Raw genomic sequence first — 17,920 nt, 5'->3', positions numbered from 1 at the left:
CACAGACTGGCTCTGCCCAGACTGAGTGGGAAACCACGGCCAGGAGGCAACCTCAGCAGCCCTGAGAACAAACCTCTATGGGAATACATGCCAGCAGAGGCAGGGCGTCTGGAGGGAACCTAAGCCCAGCTAAGGTTGTAAGAGGGGCCGGCCCTCAGTGGAGAGATGGGGACAGCTCTGTTTTACCCAGCCCTTGGCAGGCACATCCTCGGTCCTGGCAGAGGGGCACACAATAGGGTCTGGTGACCAGCATTCCTCACTGGGCAGTGGGCTACATACCAGCGACCACCAGGACCCACATGGGTCTCAGGAGGGAGAGGCTTTGCCTGAGCAGGGAAACGGCTGCACCGTGGGCATGTGGTGAGGGCCCGTGTGGCCGGAGCTAGCGGGCACAGCGTGCTTGTTGGCCTCAGCATCTTCTGGGCTGGGAGCAGGGAGAGCTGCAGCCTCTGAGTGAAGGGCTAGCGAGGACATCACCTGGCGATGACATATGAAATCTATGACCTCCCCCCAAGACACAGTCAGGCCCCAGGTCCAAACACAACCCAAATGCTTTTATGTTTAATGGCCTGCCTCCAGGGCCCACAGCCTTATTACAGACCTTAACTAGGCCAAGGGCCTGGCTTGCCAGCCTCTGGCTCAGTTCAGCACTCTGCAAGAAGGTACCCCACAGCAGGCCTGGCTGATGCGGCCCTGGCTTGGGGAGGGCCAAGGTCCTTAGTCGACATCTTCGGAGACCTCCCAGGACCGAGTTGTCACTCAGCCTGTTCCTTTTTTAGTCCCTGAGTCCCTGCAGCTGCTTGGCTTCCGGCAAACACACAACTTTCCTGGGAAAATGCACCAGGTTGGGGCGGCACCTCAGGGAAGTCACTGGTGTCAATTCAGCACAGGCTGGGGCCTCCCAGGGGTGAAAGCAGCAGGCCCAGGACAAGGATGCCAGCCCCAGGCTGTATCCCTGCACCCCCTGTAGCAGGGGATGGGAGGGGAAGGCTCCCTCGAGGAGCTCCAGACTCGGGGGTTAGGGCCCAACCCCAAATGCTGGGGCTGTATGTAGCCCTAGGCTTTCCTGGGAAATGACTCTAGAAAGTGTGTGAGCCATATACACTGGACAACATACCACTCTAAGATGACCAAGTCCTATGACACATCAAGACTTTCTAGAGGAAGGTTCTGCGGGCCTCAGCCTCCTATTCCAGGCCCTGGCTGAGATCTAGGCTCCTGTCCTGGGCAGGAAGCAGAGAGCAAACCGTGATGGGTGTGTGTCAGGCATCACCCCACAACAACCCTGTGAGGTAGGCTGTGTTGTCCTATTTTACAAATGGGGAACTGAGGGCGCAAGAGAGGAAGTGGCCTGCCCGTTTACACAGCAAGGAACAAAAGCCAGGATTCAAGCCCAAGTCTGTCGGGCTCCAAAGCCCACACGTTTTCTCTAAGGAAGAAATAGGAAGTAGTCCTTTCTGATAAAGGCCCTCAAGTTAAAAGTTCAGGGGCTCTCAGCCCAGCCTGGGGTGGTGGGCGGGGGCAGGGTAAGAGCTGGAGAAACCCCAAGGCCATGTCCGCTCCTGGCCCTCAGCAGCTGGACCGGCAGAAGCGGGGCACAGAGAGTGATCCCCAGATCTCCAAACAGCAGAGGCGACCAAGGCTACAGCTGATGACTCTGGCTGCCCAACAGCTGCGGGCGGGGCGCGGTCCGGTCGGGTCCTGAGGCCTTGTGGCCCCAAGTGGGCAGAGCCAGGCCATTGAGCCAGGCGGATTCGAGCAGGCTGCGGAAGCGCGCCCTCATCGCGGGGCCGGGCAAGCTGGCACCAGCAGCAGGGGTGGGTGAGGCACCTCGGGACCCTCCTCCAGCAGTTGCCTCTGCTTTCTCCAGGCCAGGGGTTGGTGGCTTCCTCCCCGGCTTTTTGGCTTTGGGGGCAGACAACTTCCAAGCCAGGTCTAGGCTCTCTGGCTCCTCTCTGGCCACGGTGGGCTCTGAGGAGGGCACAGATCCAGCCTCAGTGTCAAAGTCACCTGGAAAATGAACATACCGTCAGGCTGCAGACCCCCAACACCCTCAAGTCCCATCTCCAGGCCTCCAAAGCCATCTAGACCGGTGGTTCTACTGTCCCAGGTCAGGGCGGCCCTGGCAGGGTCACAGACATCATGACCCTTTCCCAGCATGTGCACACTGGCCAGACCGTCATGCCTGTCAAGCCGAAAGGGTGTGCTTCTCCTCGGGTGATACCAGCACTCTATCTAATGGGGGCACCCCCCAGGAACCCTTTGGGTGCAAGGACAAGAGGAAAGGGGCTCAACAGGCCAGAAACCATTGGTCTGATCCAAAGGCTCACTGAACAGGTGGGGAAACTGAGGCATACAGAGAGAGGACCCTGCCACATATAAGGGTACCATCATTCTTCTGTCACATCACCCCCAGAACCGGAACAAGAGCCAGGCAGGGACTGCCCAGACAGCAGTGCCCGGAGGGAGGGAGGGAGTGGAGGAAGGGGTGGAGGGAATGGGAGGGGCCTTCTGACCAAGAGCACACCTACCTGGAAGGGGGGCTGTCAGGGGAGCACTATCTAAGGACACCACTGAGGAGTGGCCCCATAAGGATACAGGAGGGAATGGGGACGGGGGCACCAAAATGCAGCCAGTGGTAGGAGGCTGGGCCCCAGACTCTCGTAGGCTTGGTCAGAGCAGGAGGGGTCTGTGATGTGCCTGTGACCCACTGTCCAGAGGACCTGTCCCTCTCTGGGCCCCAGAGAGCCCAAATGTATAGAGAGAAGACTGGCTGGGGGGCTTGTGAGTGAGGCATGACACCCACCTTCACTCTTTCTCACCCAGGAATAGAATGCTTGTACTTGCATTTTCTTTGCACCCCATTAGGGCAAATGCCCCAACTTTGTAAGTGCTCAGCAATGTTCATCACCCACACCCCAAACTCCACATCAGCACCTCGCTGCCTCAGGCCCCCTCTCCACCCCGATATGGAGTCTGGACCAGGGCAAGACTGCCAGGATGGGAAGGGGACAAGAAAGTTTCTGTGGAGACACAACCAGAGGCCTGGTGGACGTAAGGCAAGGGGACTACAGAGCGGGCCTCTGGCCTCAGTGCCAGATGTCCTGAAGTAGGACAGGCAACGACAGACACCACTTGACACCATCACCAAAGCCGCGGCTGAAGAAGAGTGATCCTGATGGTACCTGCCGTGAGGCACTACAGCCACTCCCCAGAGCAAGGTCCAGCTACCTGAACGGAGGCAGAAGATGCTCCCAGACACAAAACAGCACATTGGAGAACACCGTGCACAGGTTATTTGGTAGGGAGAAGCAAACCACAAAAGGACGCTCCGACTTACAGGCAATTTCTGTGTGTGTAAATATCTGGGAGGACTGGGGAATTACACATTTAAAAGTGTTCCGGGAGGGAGGGAGGGAGGGTGGGACCCCTCCCCCTCCCAGGTTTGGGGTACGAGGTGCTGGATGAGTGCAGTGTTGCTGAGACGGGAAAGACGGGGATGGGAAGCGAGCTCAGGGGAAAGGTCAGGAGCGTGGTTTGGGAGGAGTTAAGGGTTGAAGAGCCCCCAGGTGCAGAAGCCCAGCACGCAGTCAGGTATTTGGGGCTTGAGCTCGGAAGAGGGGAGCGGGGCGGGACAGACACAGGGGGAGATGACCTCAGACAGGCACCACGGAGGATGAGGGGGGAACCTGGGAGGGTGCTGCGCCAGGGAAGGCCAAGTTTTCCCGGGGACAGAGCAGTTGGCATGTTCAGAGACTTACAAAGGAGGCTGTGCAGGCACTCATTGATGCTGGGGGTGAAGAGGGATGCGGGCACCCACAGAGCCTACCCTGGAAGGCCAGACCCCTCCCCAGGCACGAGCTCTTTCCAGAAGCCCAGGAATCCCTCAGCCCCTGGCTGTGACCACTCACACAGCCCACACACCTGTCACTCGCTCACACAGCTCCGGTGGCTACTGGGGCTGCCCCATGCTCACCCAGCTGGCGGCGTACACAGTCTCGCCACTGAAGGCCCAGCAGGTCAGGGTAGATGTCGGGCAGCTGGCGCAGCGCCAGCAGCTTCAGCATGCGCGACGTGCAGCCGTGCAGGGCGCGCTCCCGCAGGGCCCGCTCCTCCGACAGCGTGGTGGGCCGCAGCTCCACGCGATGCTCCTGCAGCACGTGGTCCACGGAAGCGGGTGGCAGCCGCGGGAAGAGCCGCTCCTTCACCAGGTGGATGGGCACGAAGATGGCCCCGGCCCGCACCACGTGGGGGAAGGGGCACTGCTGCGTGCACATGAAGCTCTGCAGCTGGGACAGCAGCTTGCTCAGCAGCCCCTGCACACCCTGGCAGTCCTGCCACGCCGCCCGGCCCCAAGGCCCAGACGTCTCAAGCCACTCGCGCAGCTTTTCCGGTGGGGAGTGGGCCACTGAGCCCGAGATGGCGTCACAGAGGGAGGCATGCAGTCCTGCAAAGTGTTGCTCTGGGGAGTCTGCTGTGGCGGGAGTAGACGCTGGACCGGGGCCTACAACTGGAGCCGGAGCTGGAGCCGGAGCTGGAGCCGGAGCCGGAGCCGGAGCCGGAGCTGGAGCCGGTGCAGGTGATGGAGCCGGAGCAGGGGCCGAGGCGGGGGAGGTCATGGCTACAGCTGGAGGGCTGGGCAGCGCCAGGTTGAAGCAGGCCACGGGCAAGGGCTGGGTGAGAATCTGTAGTCCAGCGGGCACAGGTGTGGGGGTGGGTGCAGGCTGAGCAGGGGCTGAGGTGGGCACAGCTGGGACCACGGCTGGAACCACAGTTGCAGGCAAGGGTGCTGGCCGGAGGATCTTGAATTTTCGGAACATGAAGGCTACAGAGCTGTGGAAGTTGGTCCTTGGGGTCGCCTCTGTGGTCACTGGCACCCCAGGCAGGTCCGGTGCCTCTGTGACTACCTTTTTCAGGACTTGCCGATCTGAGACTGTGTCCCCCACACCTGGCATGTCGGAGACTGTGTTTCCCGCACCTGGCACATCCACAGCTGCGGTGGGCTTGGCATGCCCTGCGGGATGAGGGACCTTGGTAGGGGGGGCCTCTGCCGCGGTCTTCTTCACACTCAAGTCCAGTGCCACCTCCTCCTTAAGTGAGGCGTGCACACTCGAGGGGGCTTCCCGGCCAGGCAGAGATCCCCTGCAGTCTTTGTCATGGTTCTCACTGGGGGCTGGGGCCGGGTCTGGCTCAGCTGTGGCCTCAGGTGCCTGCACGTCCAGGTAGTCACGGTAGGGGGCCAAGCTGAAGACGTTGTCGATAATGGGCATGGGTGGGGAGCTGGGTGGCAGTGTGCCCTCGTTCTGCGTAAGAGACTGGTGCTCCTGGGCACAGGGCGGGAGTGCCGGTGGGGTGCGTGGAACTGGACTATCTCCAATGATGATGGGTGCCCCAGGGTGCTCATCGAGGTGGGGCTGGGGCTGCTCTCTCCTGCAGCTGGGCAGCCACATCTTCTCCTCAGCTTCCTGCACTGGCTTCTCTGCAGGCCTTGCAGGCTCTAAGCATGGCTGGCTGGCAGGCAGAGGCTGGCATGCCCGCTGGAAGGCACCGGGCTGTGGCACAGCCTGCACACTGTTCTGGGAAGGCGGCGTCCCTCCGAGCCCTGGGGATGCTCCATAGAGAGAGAGGTCATCCCGGGCGTAAGGAAAGCCCAGCGTCTGGGGAGCAAAGTCCACTGGGCAGCGTGGGGCGAGAGGCGGCTCCAGCCTGAGGCCTGGCGAGGGTGCTGGGAGGGGGGCAGAGGGGTAGGAATAAGTGTCCAACCCCACTGGGGGCATATAGGGTGTCTGAGCTGCCTGCTGCCTCAGGTAGGGGCTGCTTAGCCCACCAGCTGGGTACCCGGCCCCCTTGTGGGCTCCCAGAGGCTGCGGTGGAAGCACTGAGCCATAGCTGCCCTGCTTCTCTGGGTGGCGACAGGCTGGAGGGCAAGGGAGGACCTGTGCGGGATGGGGCAGCGGATAGTGGGTGGGCACTGCATCCTGGCAGGCTGGTCCCAGAGGTTGGGCCAGCTGCGTCCAAGGACTGGGGGGTCCCTCGGACAATGACTGCTTGGGGTCCCCAGAGTAAGGACCTGCATACTTGGAGGCCAGGAAGCCCGTGCTGTGGATGGTCCGATACTTCTCCAAGAATGCCTGGCACGGGGAGAAGCTCACCGAAGAGTCTTTGCCAGACGTCCCAGCTGGCACCCCACGCAAGAAGGTACCATCCAGGGACTGGCCCTTGCCAGGAGCTGGGGGCAGAGAACAAGATGGGTCGGCGGGGGGTAACAGGGATCCAGTCACCAGCGTCCAATCAACATCCAGGGGCCTCTTTGCTGCCCCTTCCCCCAGGCAGGTTGAGAGCCCATAACACAGAGGGTTGCGGTAGACAGGTTTGGGTGCCGCCAGTGGTGGGCCTGGGTAGGAGTGAGCCTGGGCACCGAAGGGTAGGAGCTCAACCGGGCCAGAGTCCTGTACTTTCTCGGAGCTTTCTGTGGGTGGGCGGTAGAGCAGGCAGCTGGTCAGAAGGTTGTCTGCCCGAAGTGGGGGTCCTGCCATGCTGGTGGGGTACAAGGGTGGGTATGGGGTCCAGGATGCCAACCGCTCAGACCCTGTCTTCGGAGGACCCCCCATGGGGCAGGAGAAGTAGGCACCTTTGTAGCTGCAGGGCTCCTGGTTACCAGCAGAGGGGGGCAGGCTGTGCCCGGGCCCAGAGTCTGCCTCTAGGCGGGGCAGCTTGCCGTACATCACAGGCCCCAGGGTCCCCAGTGGCCGCTTCTCCGCCATCACTGTGAAGGCTTCAAGCCCTCCAGGGCCCCAGCTACTCAACTGCTGACCTGGGAGAGAGAGGGAGAGGCAGGGGCTGTCAGAAAAACAGGTGACAGGCAAGCAACAGAAGGCTGTTGCTCTTGCTGGCTCGTTGCCATGCCCAAGAACTTGGCACTTAGTAAATGCTCAGTAAAGACTGTATGGATGAATGAATGAAGGCATGAGCCAACTTTATTTTGTAAGCTGCAGAACCCTCTGTTTAGTGAATTCTTGTACAGCAGCCCTAACGTACCCCTGCCCCCACTCCAGGAGCCCCTTCTGTTCAGCTTTCCTCCACATGACTCCCAAGGCCCCTTCCACGATTTCAGACTTTGCAGAACACAGTCTGAGGATCGCTTCGCTTGGCTACTCCTCCCGCCCACACCTCCACCCATTTACAGACGAGGAGACCCATTCATCCCAAAGTCACTGATGAAAGACATGGGAGGAGAGGCAGGCTTCCTACCTCTCACTACAAGTTCTTATTCCAAGATGCCATAGTGATCTCTAGATGCCTACAGCGGCCAAGACGTGGAATCAGGCACTGTCTACAAATTCAGATTTCCTGTGATACTCTAGATCTCACTTTCTGACCTGCCAGTCTCAGCGAAAATAGCAGAGCCAGGCCTGGAACCCGGGTCCCTAGGCCCAGGAGGACAGATACTGGGCTTAGTTTTAGAGGGTAGTACCCCAGCACAACCCTTTGTATAAGCCCCACCCCAGACCCACCCCCAGGAGGAGAGCAAAGGCTGTCCAGCAGATGGTGCTGTGGCGCCAACAGGAAGCTCCCAAAAGGGGAGGGGAGGAGAACCTGTGCCCATCCCAGCCCCCAAACTGCAGCTATTCCAAGAACATGGGGGCAGCACAGGACCATGGAGCAGGTGGGGAGGCGAGAGGATGTGACTATGCAGGGAAGGAGCTTCCAGGGGTCACAAAGTGCTAGTTGGCAACGACCCCCATTGTATTGATGGAAAAACTGAGTACCAGAGAAAGACTAAGGTCCTCAAGCAAGGCCAAGCAAGGACTGGGACCTATAGGCTCAGAGAGGTCAAGTGTGGCTTTCCTCAAGGCAGCAGGCACCCAATGGCACAGGAGGGGGTCATCTGAGGCCAGTCTACTAGGACCACATTGACCTGCTTCTACGTCCCCCAGTGCCCTGTTCCCCGAAACCCTCAGGTGGCTTAGAAAGGATGAATCAGCTCAATCTTGCTATCATTAGGCCATGGGACAGGTGTCACAAGTTTCTATCACCAAGCCAAGATCAGCCCCCCCTCTCAGTCTTCTCCCTTCCGGCTGGTGGCCAACGACACCCACACGCTCAGAGTTAGACCAGCACATTTTGGGGACAGAAAAAGCCGAGGGTAATATGGGGGCCAATGCCTACTCTCATCCCAGCCTAAGTGCACCAAGGAAGCCAGACACGACTCAGAAAGAAAGCTATCTCATCTCCGGGCCAGAATCCAACACCTCTGGCCAGCCTGGAGAAGTGGGTGCTCCGAGAAGACAGGAAGGAGCATCAGAGCCACAATACCGACAGCAGCGCCCTATGACAGGGCCCTGCACCCCAAGCGGAAAGCCCCCACCCTGCTGCACAGCAACTTGGCAAGAAGGGGTTGTATGGTTTGGGGAGTGCTGAGCCCCCCTGCCCTTGGGGGGCTCTGGGTTAATAAGTGCTGGCTCTAGTCTCACCTCCCCCACACACTCCTTGGGGCCTTCTCCATACCCACCCCCGGCCCCAAGAGCCCTTCTCTCCTAGGCTCTGCCCATTGCATGCCCTTGACCCTGGAGACTTCCTGAGACACTCCCCTGGGACTTAGCCCAATAAAGGTGAGGCCACTTGGGACCCCCAAGGGTCTTTGGGGGAGAGATGGGGGCTCCAGGGAGCCGGCAGAGGACTATGAAGGGTATGGGGGTAACATTACCTCCGGCTCTTAGGAGATGGGGAGAGCCCAATATTTTACACACGCCACTCTAAACGGTAGCCAACATGTAGGTGCCTCCTTCCCCCCCACACACGGAGCAAGAGGCAAGCAAATGTTCAGAGAAGGGCGGGACCCCAGGGGGCAGGGTCGCATCACCCTTTGGGCCACCGAGCTGCTTGCTGGCTGAGGTTGCAGCTGGGCTGGGAGGACCAACCTCGAGCAGCGCCCAGAAGAGCCCAGCACCGCTGTGCCATCCCTGCCCTACGCAGCAGGGGGAGCAAACAGCTCCGTGGCTCAATTCCCTCTTCCAACGCCTAAGGGGTCTCCGGATGGACGCTGGGCAAGACCAGGAAGAAGAGAGCGATCCTGCCCAGCTGTGGCCAGCGCTTGGACTCTCTGAGAGGGCTGAATCGGCTCCCCTTCCCGTGTTCTCACACCTCCCCCAGCTGAGGCTCTGGGCCCTGCCCACACTACAACCGCATCTAGGGGCAGCCCAGGCTCCCGTGGTGGGGGAAGGGTCGCGGGATCCGCTCCACCCCCTTTCCCCTACCTGCTTGGCCCATAACTCCGGTGCCTGGGGCCCTCAGTCGACCTAGCTTTGGGGCTGCCGCCACACCCGACCCCGGCGGCTTCCGGGTGTCCCCATGCCCTGACCTGCGGCGCTGGGGCGCACGTGCACCCCAGCAGGCCGATACACAGGCCGCCGCCACCCATGCAAACCCGTGCCTGCAAGTACGTGCCTGGCCCATATCTGCACACACGCCCCTCCAGAACTGCGTTCTCCCCTCGTTCGGGCCCCCGCGCACCCAGCCCCACGGACCGACACCCAAAGACTGGCGGGAGGGCGGGGGCAGGGGGCGGCCCGGCAGCAGAGTCCGGGCAGCCACCGCCTCGGGGCGATCCCGCCAGCCTGGGCTGCGGCCAGAGGGTGAGTCAAGCCGTAGCGAGGAAACCGCAGGGCCGTCCCGTCCCAGTAGGGCGCGTCCAGGGCCCCGCGGCGCCTCAGTGCCAGACGCCCCCCAGGCCAGCCCCCCGCCGCCCCCTCATCTCCGCCCGGGCAGTCCACGTGAGCCGGGCCCCGCGGGAGGCCCGAGGGCTCGGCCTGAGCTCCTCTTCGCCAGCCCCACGCCGGAGGATCGGGTGCCGGGGCCCCGCCGGGGCTCCAGAGAGCTACCAGGCCCCGGGGGCCTCGAAGTCCGGGGAAAGTTGGGGCAGCGGCGCGACCCCTGCCCCGCAGCCCGCCAGCCGGGGGTCCGCGGCAGCCAGGAGCCAAGCCACCTCAGCCCAGGCCCAGCGCGCTCCATCCCCGGGCCGGCCGGCAGGGGCGCCCTGGGGCAGCGCCACCCGCCCCTTCCCCACGCGCCGCCCGCAAACTCGGCCCAAGTTTCCGCGCCCGCCGAGTGGGCGAGCTCCTACCTGCAGGGCACCGGGGTTCCCGCTGCTGCTGCCCGGGGCCGCGGCCGCATCCTCCAGCGCCGCCGAGGCGGCGGGTCCTTGTCCTGCCGGGCCCTGCACGGGAAGTCGCGGTGAGCACCGAGCCCGGAGCCACCCTCCTCGCTGCCTTTCGCGCCGCCGCCGGGCGCCGTCTGCGGTCCCAGGCGGGGCGGGCTGGGGGCGGAGCGGGGGCGGGGCGGCCCGCGCGGTTGGGGCAGAGCCCGGCCGCGCCTCTGGGAGCTTGCGCTCCCCTGAGCCCCGGGGTGCGAAAGGCCTGCCTCTGCCAGACCTCTGGGGGCCGGGCCGCGGGCGCTGTGCACGGTCTGTACCCACCGCACTCTGCGAACCATCGCCTGGCGCGCCCATCCCACGCCTTCATTCAGTCACTCCGTTAGATCATTCATTCATTGTCACTTTCTAGCTATGCGGCCTTGCACCCGCCACTTGACCTCATGATCTTTAGTTTCCTTATTTTAGTAAAACTGGGATTATATCATAGTAGTTGTGTCGTAAGGCTTAGAAGAGTTTGTATTAAAATATCTGGCTCTCAAAAATATAAAATAAAGGGCTTCCCTGGTGGCGCAGTGGTTGAGAGTCCGCCTGCAGATGCAGGGGACGCGGGTTCGTGCCCCCGCGTGCCCGTCCGGGAGGATCCCACATGCCGCGGAGCGGGTGGGCCCGTGAGCCATGGCCGCCGAGCCTGCGCGTCCGGAGCCTGTGCTCCGCAACGGGAGAGGCCACAACAGTGAGAGGCCCGCGTACCGCAAAAAAATAAAAAATAAAATAAAATATCTGGCTCTCTTGGGCTAGTACAGTTGCATTAGGAGGCTGGAGAAGGGCTCCTTAGTCTGTCCCCTCATCTCGGTGCAGCCAGTGAGGGCAAATTCCAAACAAATGTATATCAATTCCTGTTAGGGCACCATACCTGTCTGAGGAAGAGGTGATTTCCCCATCTCTGGGGTGAGCCAGGAATGAGGATGCTGGGAGGTTTGTTAAGTGGCCTCTGAACCTTTAGGACAAATCTCCCTCAAGCCTGAGCACGTGTAGCCTGGGAGGTGGGATGGGGTGGAGCATCCCCAGCCAGGAATGGCCTGTTACCAAGAGAGGGGCTGAAGTGGTGGAAGGGCTTTCTCTATTTGCCCTCTCTGGGCCATCTGATGTTGGATGAGAAGCCCCTTGGTGCTGCTACCTTCTCTGAAAAACCTGGTCCCTCACATTTCCTGGGCTTCCCAAGGACTGGGGACAGGTGTGTGCAGTGGAGGGAGGGAACAGGTGAACATGCCAAAGGTCAGAGCAAGCTCATGGGGCAAAACCACCCAGGCCACTTGCTCAGATCCCAAAGGTCAGGACTGCCTGAGTCAAAGGGCAGAGCAAGCGTAAGGCCACAGGTTCCAAGAGTAAGGAAGCAGCTAGAGCAGCAGGGGCTGGGCACTGCAGGGAGGAAGAGGAAGTGAAGGTCACCTGGGGGCAGCAGAGAGGGTGTCACTTAACCGAGAGCTGGAGGGTTCTTAGAAATAGAGTTCGGAGAGAGCTGGCAAGCAGAGACTCAGAGAAGGTTGGGGCTTTCCCGAAGTCACACAGCAGTCTGGGATCAGGAAAGTGCATCTGTGTGCTGACAAGGAGTCATGGCCAAGCCTCAGCTCACAGGCTGTTCTTCCCCACTTTTGCTCTTCACCAACCTGGCCTCCCCTCCACGACACCCATTCCCCCGCCTCTGCCCTGTAATTAGGGGTTGGGTGGAGGGCAGTGTTCTCAGCTCTTAGGGTCTAGTCTCAGAACTCTCGGGTTGTATGCTCAGCGGGCTGGGTGTTCCCTTCAATCTCTCTGAGCCTGAACGGAGCCCACCCCGGCCAGGATGAGCCTGACAAGACCCCAAGGGGGCCAATTAAGAATCTTCAGCCCAGGACTTCCCTGGTGGCACAGTGGTTAAGAATCCGCCTGCCAATTCAGGGACACAGGTTCGAGCCCTGGGCCTGGAAGATCCCACATGTCGCAGAGCAACTAAGCCCGTGTGCCACAACTACTGAGCCTGTGCCCTAGAGCCCGTGAGCCACGACTACTGAGCCCACGTGCCACAACTCCTGAAGCCTGCATGCCTAGAGCCCGTGCTCTGCAACAAAAGAAGGCACTGCAAGGAGATCCCCACACACTGCAACGAAGAGTAGCCCCCACTCGCTGCAACTAGAGAAAGCCCGCATGCAGCAACAAAGACCCAACGCAGTCAAATAAATAAATTTATTTATTTAAAAAAAAAAAAAGATTCTGCGGCCCCACTGAGTCTTGTCTTAATTCAGAGACCACTTGACAAAGTATCTTCACTTAATCATTGTCTTTTCCATTCCTTTTAGGCATCACTTAGACACCTTGGACTACAAAAGAGATATCACAGGGCAGGGGACTTGGGAGCCACTTTGTAACTTTCTGAGACTCAGTTTCCTTACTTGCAAAACAGGGACCATGAAACCTGCCTCACAGACTGCAGTGAGTGTTGAATGAACAAAATCAGTGTGGGAAATTGCTTGTAAACCATAAAAAGTTTGTAGAGTATCAGCTGACTATGAGCTCCTGAAGGCATGACCTTGCCCTCTTCTTCTCTATCCCAAGGTCATGTGCAGAGCCTGGGAGAGGTGCCTATCAAGCCTTTGTTGGATAAAAGAAGGTAATCAGTACAAGGTGGCTGCCTTGGGAACCCCCCCCTCCTCGCCCCGCACTGTATGTTTATTAGGCTGTGGTCTTGGAGAGGAGGAATGGTATTGTGGCTGGAAGAAACAGTGTGAGCAAAAACAGAGAAGGGAATAGTCTGCCCTTATGTGGGTTTCCTGGCTGGTGTTAACAAAGAACAGTGGCGTAGAGACGCCTGGAAGGGAGGTTTCACACTCACCACCCCCCCTCCAACACACACACCAGGGCTCCACAGGCAGATTCTCCCCCTCCGTGCCACCCCAGACAGACACTGATTACTCCTCCTGGCTCCCTGGGAAGGCGAGGTAAGAGGTCAGCTTCCTGAACCTATGCTTGTTACCTACACATGGCTATTAATAACAATGCCATTCTCTCTAATGAGGCCACCCCTGCTATTTACAAATTTCTTTCCTCAGAGGAGCTCCTTCTCACCCCAGGGGAGGGAGATGTGGTGCTGGTAGCCACCCTACAGGCAGAGAAACAGAGAAGTGTGGTGCCTTTTCCCAAGACACACAGCAATGCTCTCCCCAATCCTTTCAGACCTGGCTATAGACGTTGCCTCCTTCAGGGAGGCCCCCGGATTGCTGTTATGGCACTCTCTGTCCTCTCTACTTCCTCATCCCTTCCCTCCTCCTGCCCAGCAGAGGAACATCTCAGTGCTGGTGGGTGGGCAAGGCAAGAAGGCAAGGAGCTCCGCCTTGAACGTGGCCCTGCCGTCCATCGCTTGACAGACATGATCTCATTTAATTCTTACAACAAACATATGAGGCAGGGGTGTGAAAAATAAGTGAACTGAGGTGTGACCTACTGAGCTGAGTCACCTTAGACAAACCCCGTAACCTCTCAGTTTGCTCATCAGTCAAATGGGCATGATTAGAAAATGTCACAGGGCTCATGGAGATCCAAGGAGTTCACAGCTTGTTTTTTATAGTAAGTCCTCAACCTGTGGTAGCTCTAGAGGTGGAGGGGGAAGCGGCTTGCCCACATAGCCAAGAAATGGAGGAGCTGGGACTCTCCCCCCTGCCCAGGACTCTGTGACCCCAAACCCTTCTGAGAGAAGGGTGGTCAGGAAGCCTCTGCCACTCAAGCAAGCAGAGCCTGAGGGGTCCCCTGAACCAGGGGCTGTCAGCCTGGGCTCAGGGCCTCTCAGGGGGTCTGGATTAGATAGGACCTGGGGTGCGGCAGGTTCATCAGCGTGTGGTGAGCCACTTCCCAGAGATGTGCTGGAAAACCAGGGTTTCCTTCTGCAGGGAGGGCCAGGTTTGGGGCGGGGGGATCCTGCTACTCCTCCTGGTGAGCAGGGAGTGGGGACCCTCCCCCTGCAAACTCTGGAGGAGCCCGTCCCCACCTCCAGAGGAAATCAGTCTCTCAGAGGGGGATCCCAAAGACCAAGAAAGGGAGACTTTTCACTAGGCCACTCTGAAGACCATGCCTGCCTTCTGGCTAGAAGAAAAGCCCGCACACAATAATTTGGGGACCTTACTGCAGGAGAGGGAGGACTCTCTGATTAATTAACAGCCAGGGTGGATTGACTGTCCTTCCCTTCCTTCCTTCCACCAACTCCTGAGGACCCACAGGCTTTATGCTGGCAGTGAGTGGGACCCTGGTGCTGTTTCCCTGGCCGGTGAGAGAGACGGATAAAAAATAGACCGTGACACTCCAGCGTGATGTTTGCTTGTGTGGGGACGGGGCTGCTGTGGCCTGATAGAGGCCTGAGGGATAGGGTACTGGGCCTTGAGTCAGGGGAGGGTCCCCCATTCTGGCTATGATAGAGCCCAGCCACTGGCAGGTGGGGTGGGGTAGGGGGTCTGGCTAGGTGCTGGAAGCAGTGGGAAACATTCCCTCCCTGACTCCAAAGAGGTCTTTCTAATGCCCACATCTGACCCTGTCATCCTCCCTGCCCCCAGCTTCGAGTCTCCCATGGCTCCCCAGTGCCTTCAGGATCCAGTTTCCCACTCTGGCTTCTGCCTGCCTCCTGACTGATCCTCCCCAACCGGCCTGCCACTGCAGCCCCCAGAGCCAAAGCCGGGTCACACCTCCATGCTTTGGAATATGCTCTCCCTGAGCTTTGGCTGCCTGTCCAGCTCTTTCTTTGCTAACTCCTGTTGGTCTTCAAGGCTCAGCTCAGACCCCTTCCTCCAAGAAGCCTTCCAGAGCTCCAGGCTCAGTCTGGTCACCTCTTCTGAGGCCTCATAGCATTCTGAACTTATCTCCATGCTAGCCATGAACTTATCTCCATTACCTAGTTGCAAGCCTGGCTCCCATACTAGCCTGGGTCTGCCTGAGCACTGGGACTCCAGTGCCCAGCACAAGGCTAAGATAGGCCGTGGTTGTGGAGTGAAGGGTTCATGGCAAAGGGGGACTGTGCACATCTGAAAGGGAAGAAAGGCAGAAAAACCTCCCTGGGCCCAGAGGTGAGAGCCTAAGAGGAGCCTCTGCTGCCAAAATCTTCCCTGAAGCCCCTGCATTTCCCCTCTCAGCCTCTCGGGACCCAAGACCGCAAACCCGAGGCCAGTGGCAGCCTGCCGGCCAACATAGGAAAACTGAGGCCCAGGGAGGGGGAGCCCCTGAGAGAAGGGGAGAGGCTGATGCATTTCCCCCTTGGTGTCGCAGGAGGCTGCTCCCCCCATCTTGAGCCTGGACTCCTGCCAGCCTCCCTAATCACCTCCTTTCTTTCCCCATCCAGGGCCATTCTCTGGGGATCCCCTCCCCCGGGCCTCTGTGCCCTGGGCAGAGCAGCCCAGCTGTTTCCAGGATGGTGGTTTGGGCCTGGGCAAGCTGTACCCACAACACTGACTCCTGCCCAGTGCCCACTGCGCTTTGGTCAGGCTTTGGCCTCCATAGGGAATTACCTTCCCCCAGCTCCCCAGTTCAAAGGTCTTGGGAGGCTGCCAACCCAGCTCCTCCTGGCCCTGCCTGGGCCCCGTCCCCCAGTGCCGGAGCACCCTCCTGTCCTACCATGGGCAGGCCGGGTAGACTGCCCATTGAAGCCTTCCTAAGGCCGGCTGGGGCAGTGGGGTTTGGGCCAGGTGGTTAGCGCTGCCCCCACGTTAGTGGCCCCCTGGGGTTTCCATCACTTAGGGCTGGTTACCAGGCAACTGCATCCGAGGGCTCGGCTCTGGCTTTGGGCTGGCACAGCTGCTGCTGCTGAGCGGGGAGGCTTGCAGTCAGGCCAGCTCGGGTCATGGTCAGGAGGCCTCATGTGCCTGGGCGGGATGGGGGTGGTGCCTCAGATCTGTAACCTCAGAAACTCCTTATCATTTTCTCAGCTTAGACCCATAGCCCTGCCCCACAAAAGAGGTCTCCAGGGTCTTCCACACATACACCCACACTCAGAGCCTTCAGGTTTCTGGGAGGTTGAGGGGAGGCTGAGTGGGAGCAGAGAGGGGCACTTTTCCCTCTTTAGGGACTGGGGGTGCAGCCCTGTGGGCTTACTGACCAACACTCTGTGGCCTGAGGTGGGGTCCATGAGGGGAATGATTTCCCAGGTTACAGGCCTTGGGCTTTGGGTCTAAATCCTGCTCTGCCTCTCAGTGGTTGTGTGACCTTGGACATGCTGATTGCCTGTCTGAGCCTCGGGTTGCCTCGTCTGTAGAATGGGGTGGTAACCCCTGTCTCATTAGGCAGTGTTTAGCCTGTAAAATGCTAATTAAAACTTTGGCTCCCCTGGTCCAGGAAGATCCCACATGCCGCAGAGCAACTAAGCCCATGTGCCACTACTACTGAGCCTGCGCTCTAGAGCCCATGAGCCACAACTACTGAGCCTGCGTGCCACAACTACCGAAGCCCACGTGCCTAGAGCCTGTGCTCCGCAACACGAGAAGCCACCACAATGAGAAGCCTGCACACCGCAACGAAGACTCAATGCAGCCAAAAATAAATAAATTAAATAAATAAATTAAAAAAAAATTTTTTTGGCTCAGGGAGGCCCCCTTGGGGCAGGGATTGCCTCAGTCAGCTCCTTTGGGGAGGTCCCCTAATTGGACCCCTGAGCCCTAGTAATGATGCAAACTCACCAGGCAGAGGATAACAGGCAGGGAGGGAGGGGAAAGGGGGAAGGAAACAGGTTGGCAAAAAAATAATAACAACCCCCCTCCCATTGTGAGGGGAGGGACTCGAGAGTCCCCAGATTGTCACTTAGTTGCTGTGTAACTTTGGATGGGTTGCTTGACCTCTCTGAGCCTCCAATTCCTCATTGACAAGTGGAGATAATAGAAACTCCAGCCCCAGAGTGTTGCTGTGAGAAGATATTCAAGGAAAGTACCTAGCACAATGCCTGGCTCAGAAGTAGGGACTCAGAAAATTGGGACAATTATCATCATGTTATTAAACCTCTATTACTACCAATGACTGTTCATACCCATTATCTCATTGAGTTCTGAGAGGACCCTGAGAGGAAGGAGAGTGGGGGCAGGCATTCACCTGGGGGAGGTGTTTAGCCTCCCAGCTTTGTCTCCTGATTTCCTGGTCTGGGGGTCCTGGGCCCCCTGAGGGGTGTGGAGGGGCCGGGGCTGCAGATCAAGCAGAAGGTCACAGAGCAGTCTGGGATGCAGATGGAACCAGAGCCTGCAGAGTGGGGAGGACTTAACTAGGCAGAAAGGAGCAGAGAGGGTATGCTTGGTGGGGGAACAGCCCACAAAGCCCACCAAGCAGAGTGGGTCAGGAGCCACGGGAGCCAATGGCAGGTAGGTTGAGACACCTAGGCCGATGTGAGTGACAGTCACATACTGCCCTGCTGAGGCCTGGGGTCTGGCCCTAGGCAACCAAAGACCCCCTTGCTCCAGGGTGCTGAGAATGACTGTGCCAGAAAGGTGGGCTGTGAAGAGGGGAATCCTTTCTGGTTGCATCAAGGTGGCCACACTAACTCGCCTGCCCTCTGTCTGGAGGTCAATCTCATCCCCCATCTGTGAGCCTCCATCATCACAGAGCACAGATCCGTCTCCCTGGGCTCTCCAGCCCCCTCGGGAGGCCACACAGGCCTGTTCTTGAGGGACAGAGCCCAAGCCCAGGTCCAGAAAGAGCCAGGGCTGGCATGGCATGAGCCCAGGCCCTGCCAGGATGACCCAGCTCAGTGATGTCACCGCTGTTCTCACAGGC

At 59.3% G+C, this 17,920-nt stretch overlaps 1 protein-coding gene and 1 long non-coding RNA gene across 3 annotated transcripts; one reads left to right on the top strand and one right to left on the bottom strand.

Moving 5' to 3' along the window:
• Nucleotides 1-533: 533 nt before the first annotated feature.
• On the bottom strand, nt 534-10,281 carry C1H15orf39 (chromosome 1 C15orf39 homolog). Of its 2 annotated transcripts, none has more exons than XM_067754075.1 (3): nt 10,124-10,281; nt 3,977-6,814; nt 534-2,010 (listed from the first exon to the last, which is right to left on the bottom strand). In XM_067754075.1, the coding sequence occupies exons 2-3, from the start codon at nt 6,762-6,764 to the stop codon at nt 1,643-1,645; spliced, it is 3,156 nt and encodes a 1,051-aa protein (XP_067610176.1). In that variant the 5' UTR covers nt 6,765-6,814; nt 10,124-10,281; the 3' UTR covers nt 534-1,642. The 2 variants fall into 2 exon arrangements, with proteins under 2 accessions (XP_067610176.1, XP_067610185.1); XM_067754084.1 differs by having other exon boundaries at nt 1,871-2,010; nt 3,925-6,814.
• On the top strand, nt 9,507-16,720 carry LOC137232380 (uncharacterized). Its single transcript, XR_010947009.1, has 4 exons — nt 9,507-9,635; nt 12,490-12,622; nt 12,746-12,800; nt 16,499-16,720. It is a non-coding gene; the product is annotated as an uncharacterized lncRNA (long non-coding RNA).
• The last annotated feature ends 1,200 nt before the right edge of the window (nt 16,721-17,920 follow it).

Source organism: Pseudorca crassidens, chromosome 1 (genome assembly GCF_039906515.1).
Source record: "Pseudorca crassidens isolate mPseCra1 chromosome 1, mPseCra1.hap1, whole genome shotgun sequence".
NCBI lineage: Eukaryota > Metazoa > Chordata > Mammalia > Artiodactyla > Delphinidae > Pseudorca > Pseudorca crassidens.
Note: the sequence above shows the minus strand (reverse complement) of the source record. Positions and strands in the feature narration are given on the sequence as shown.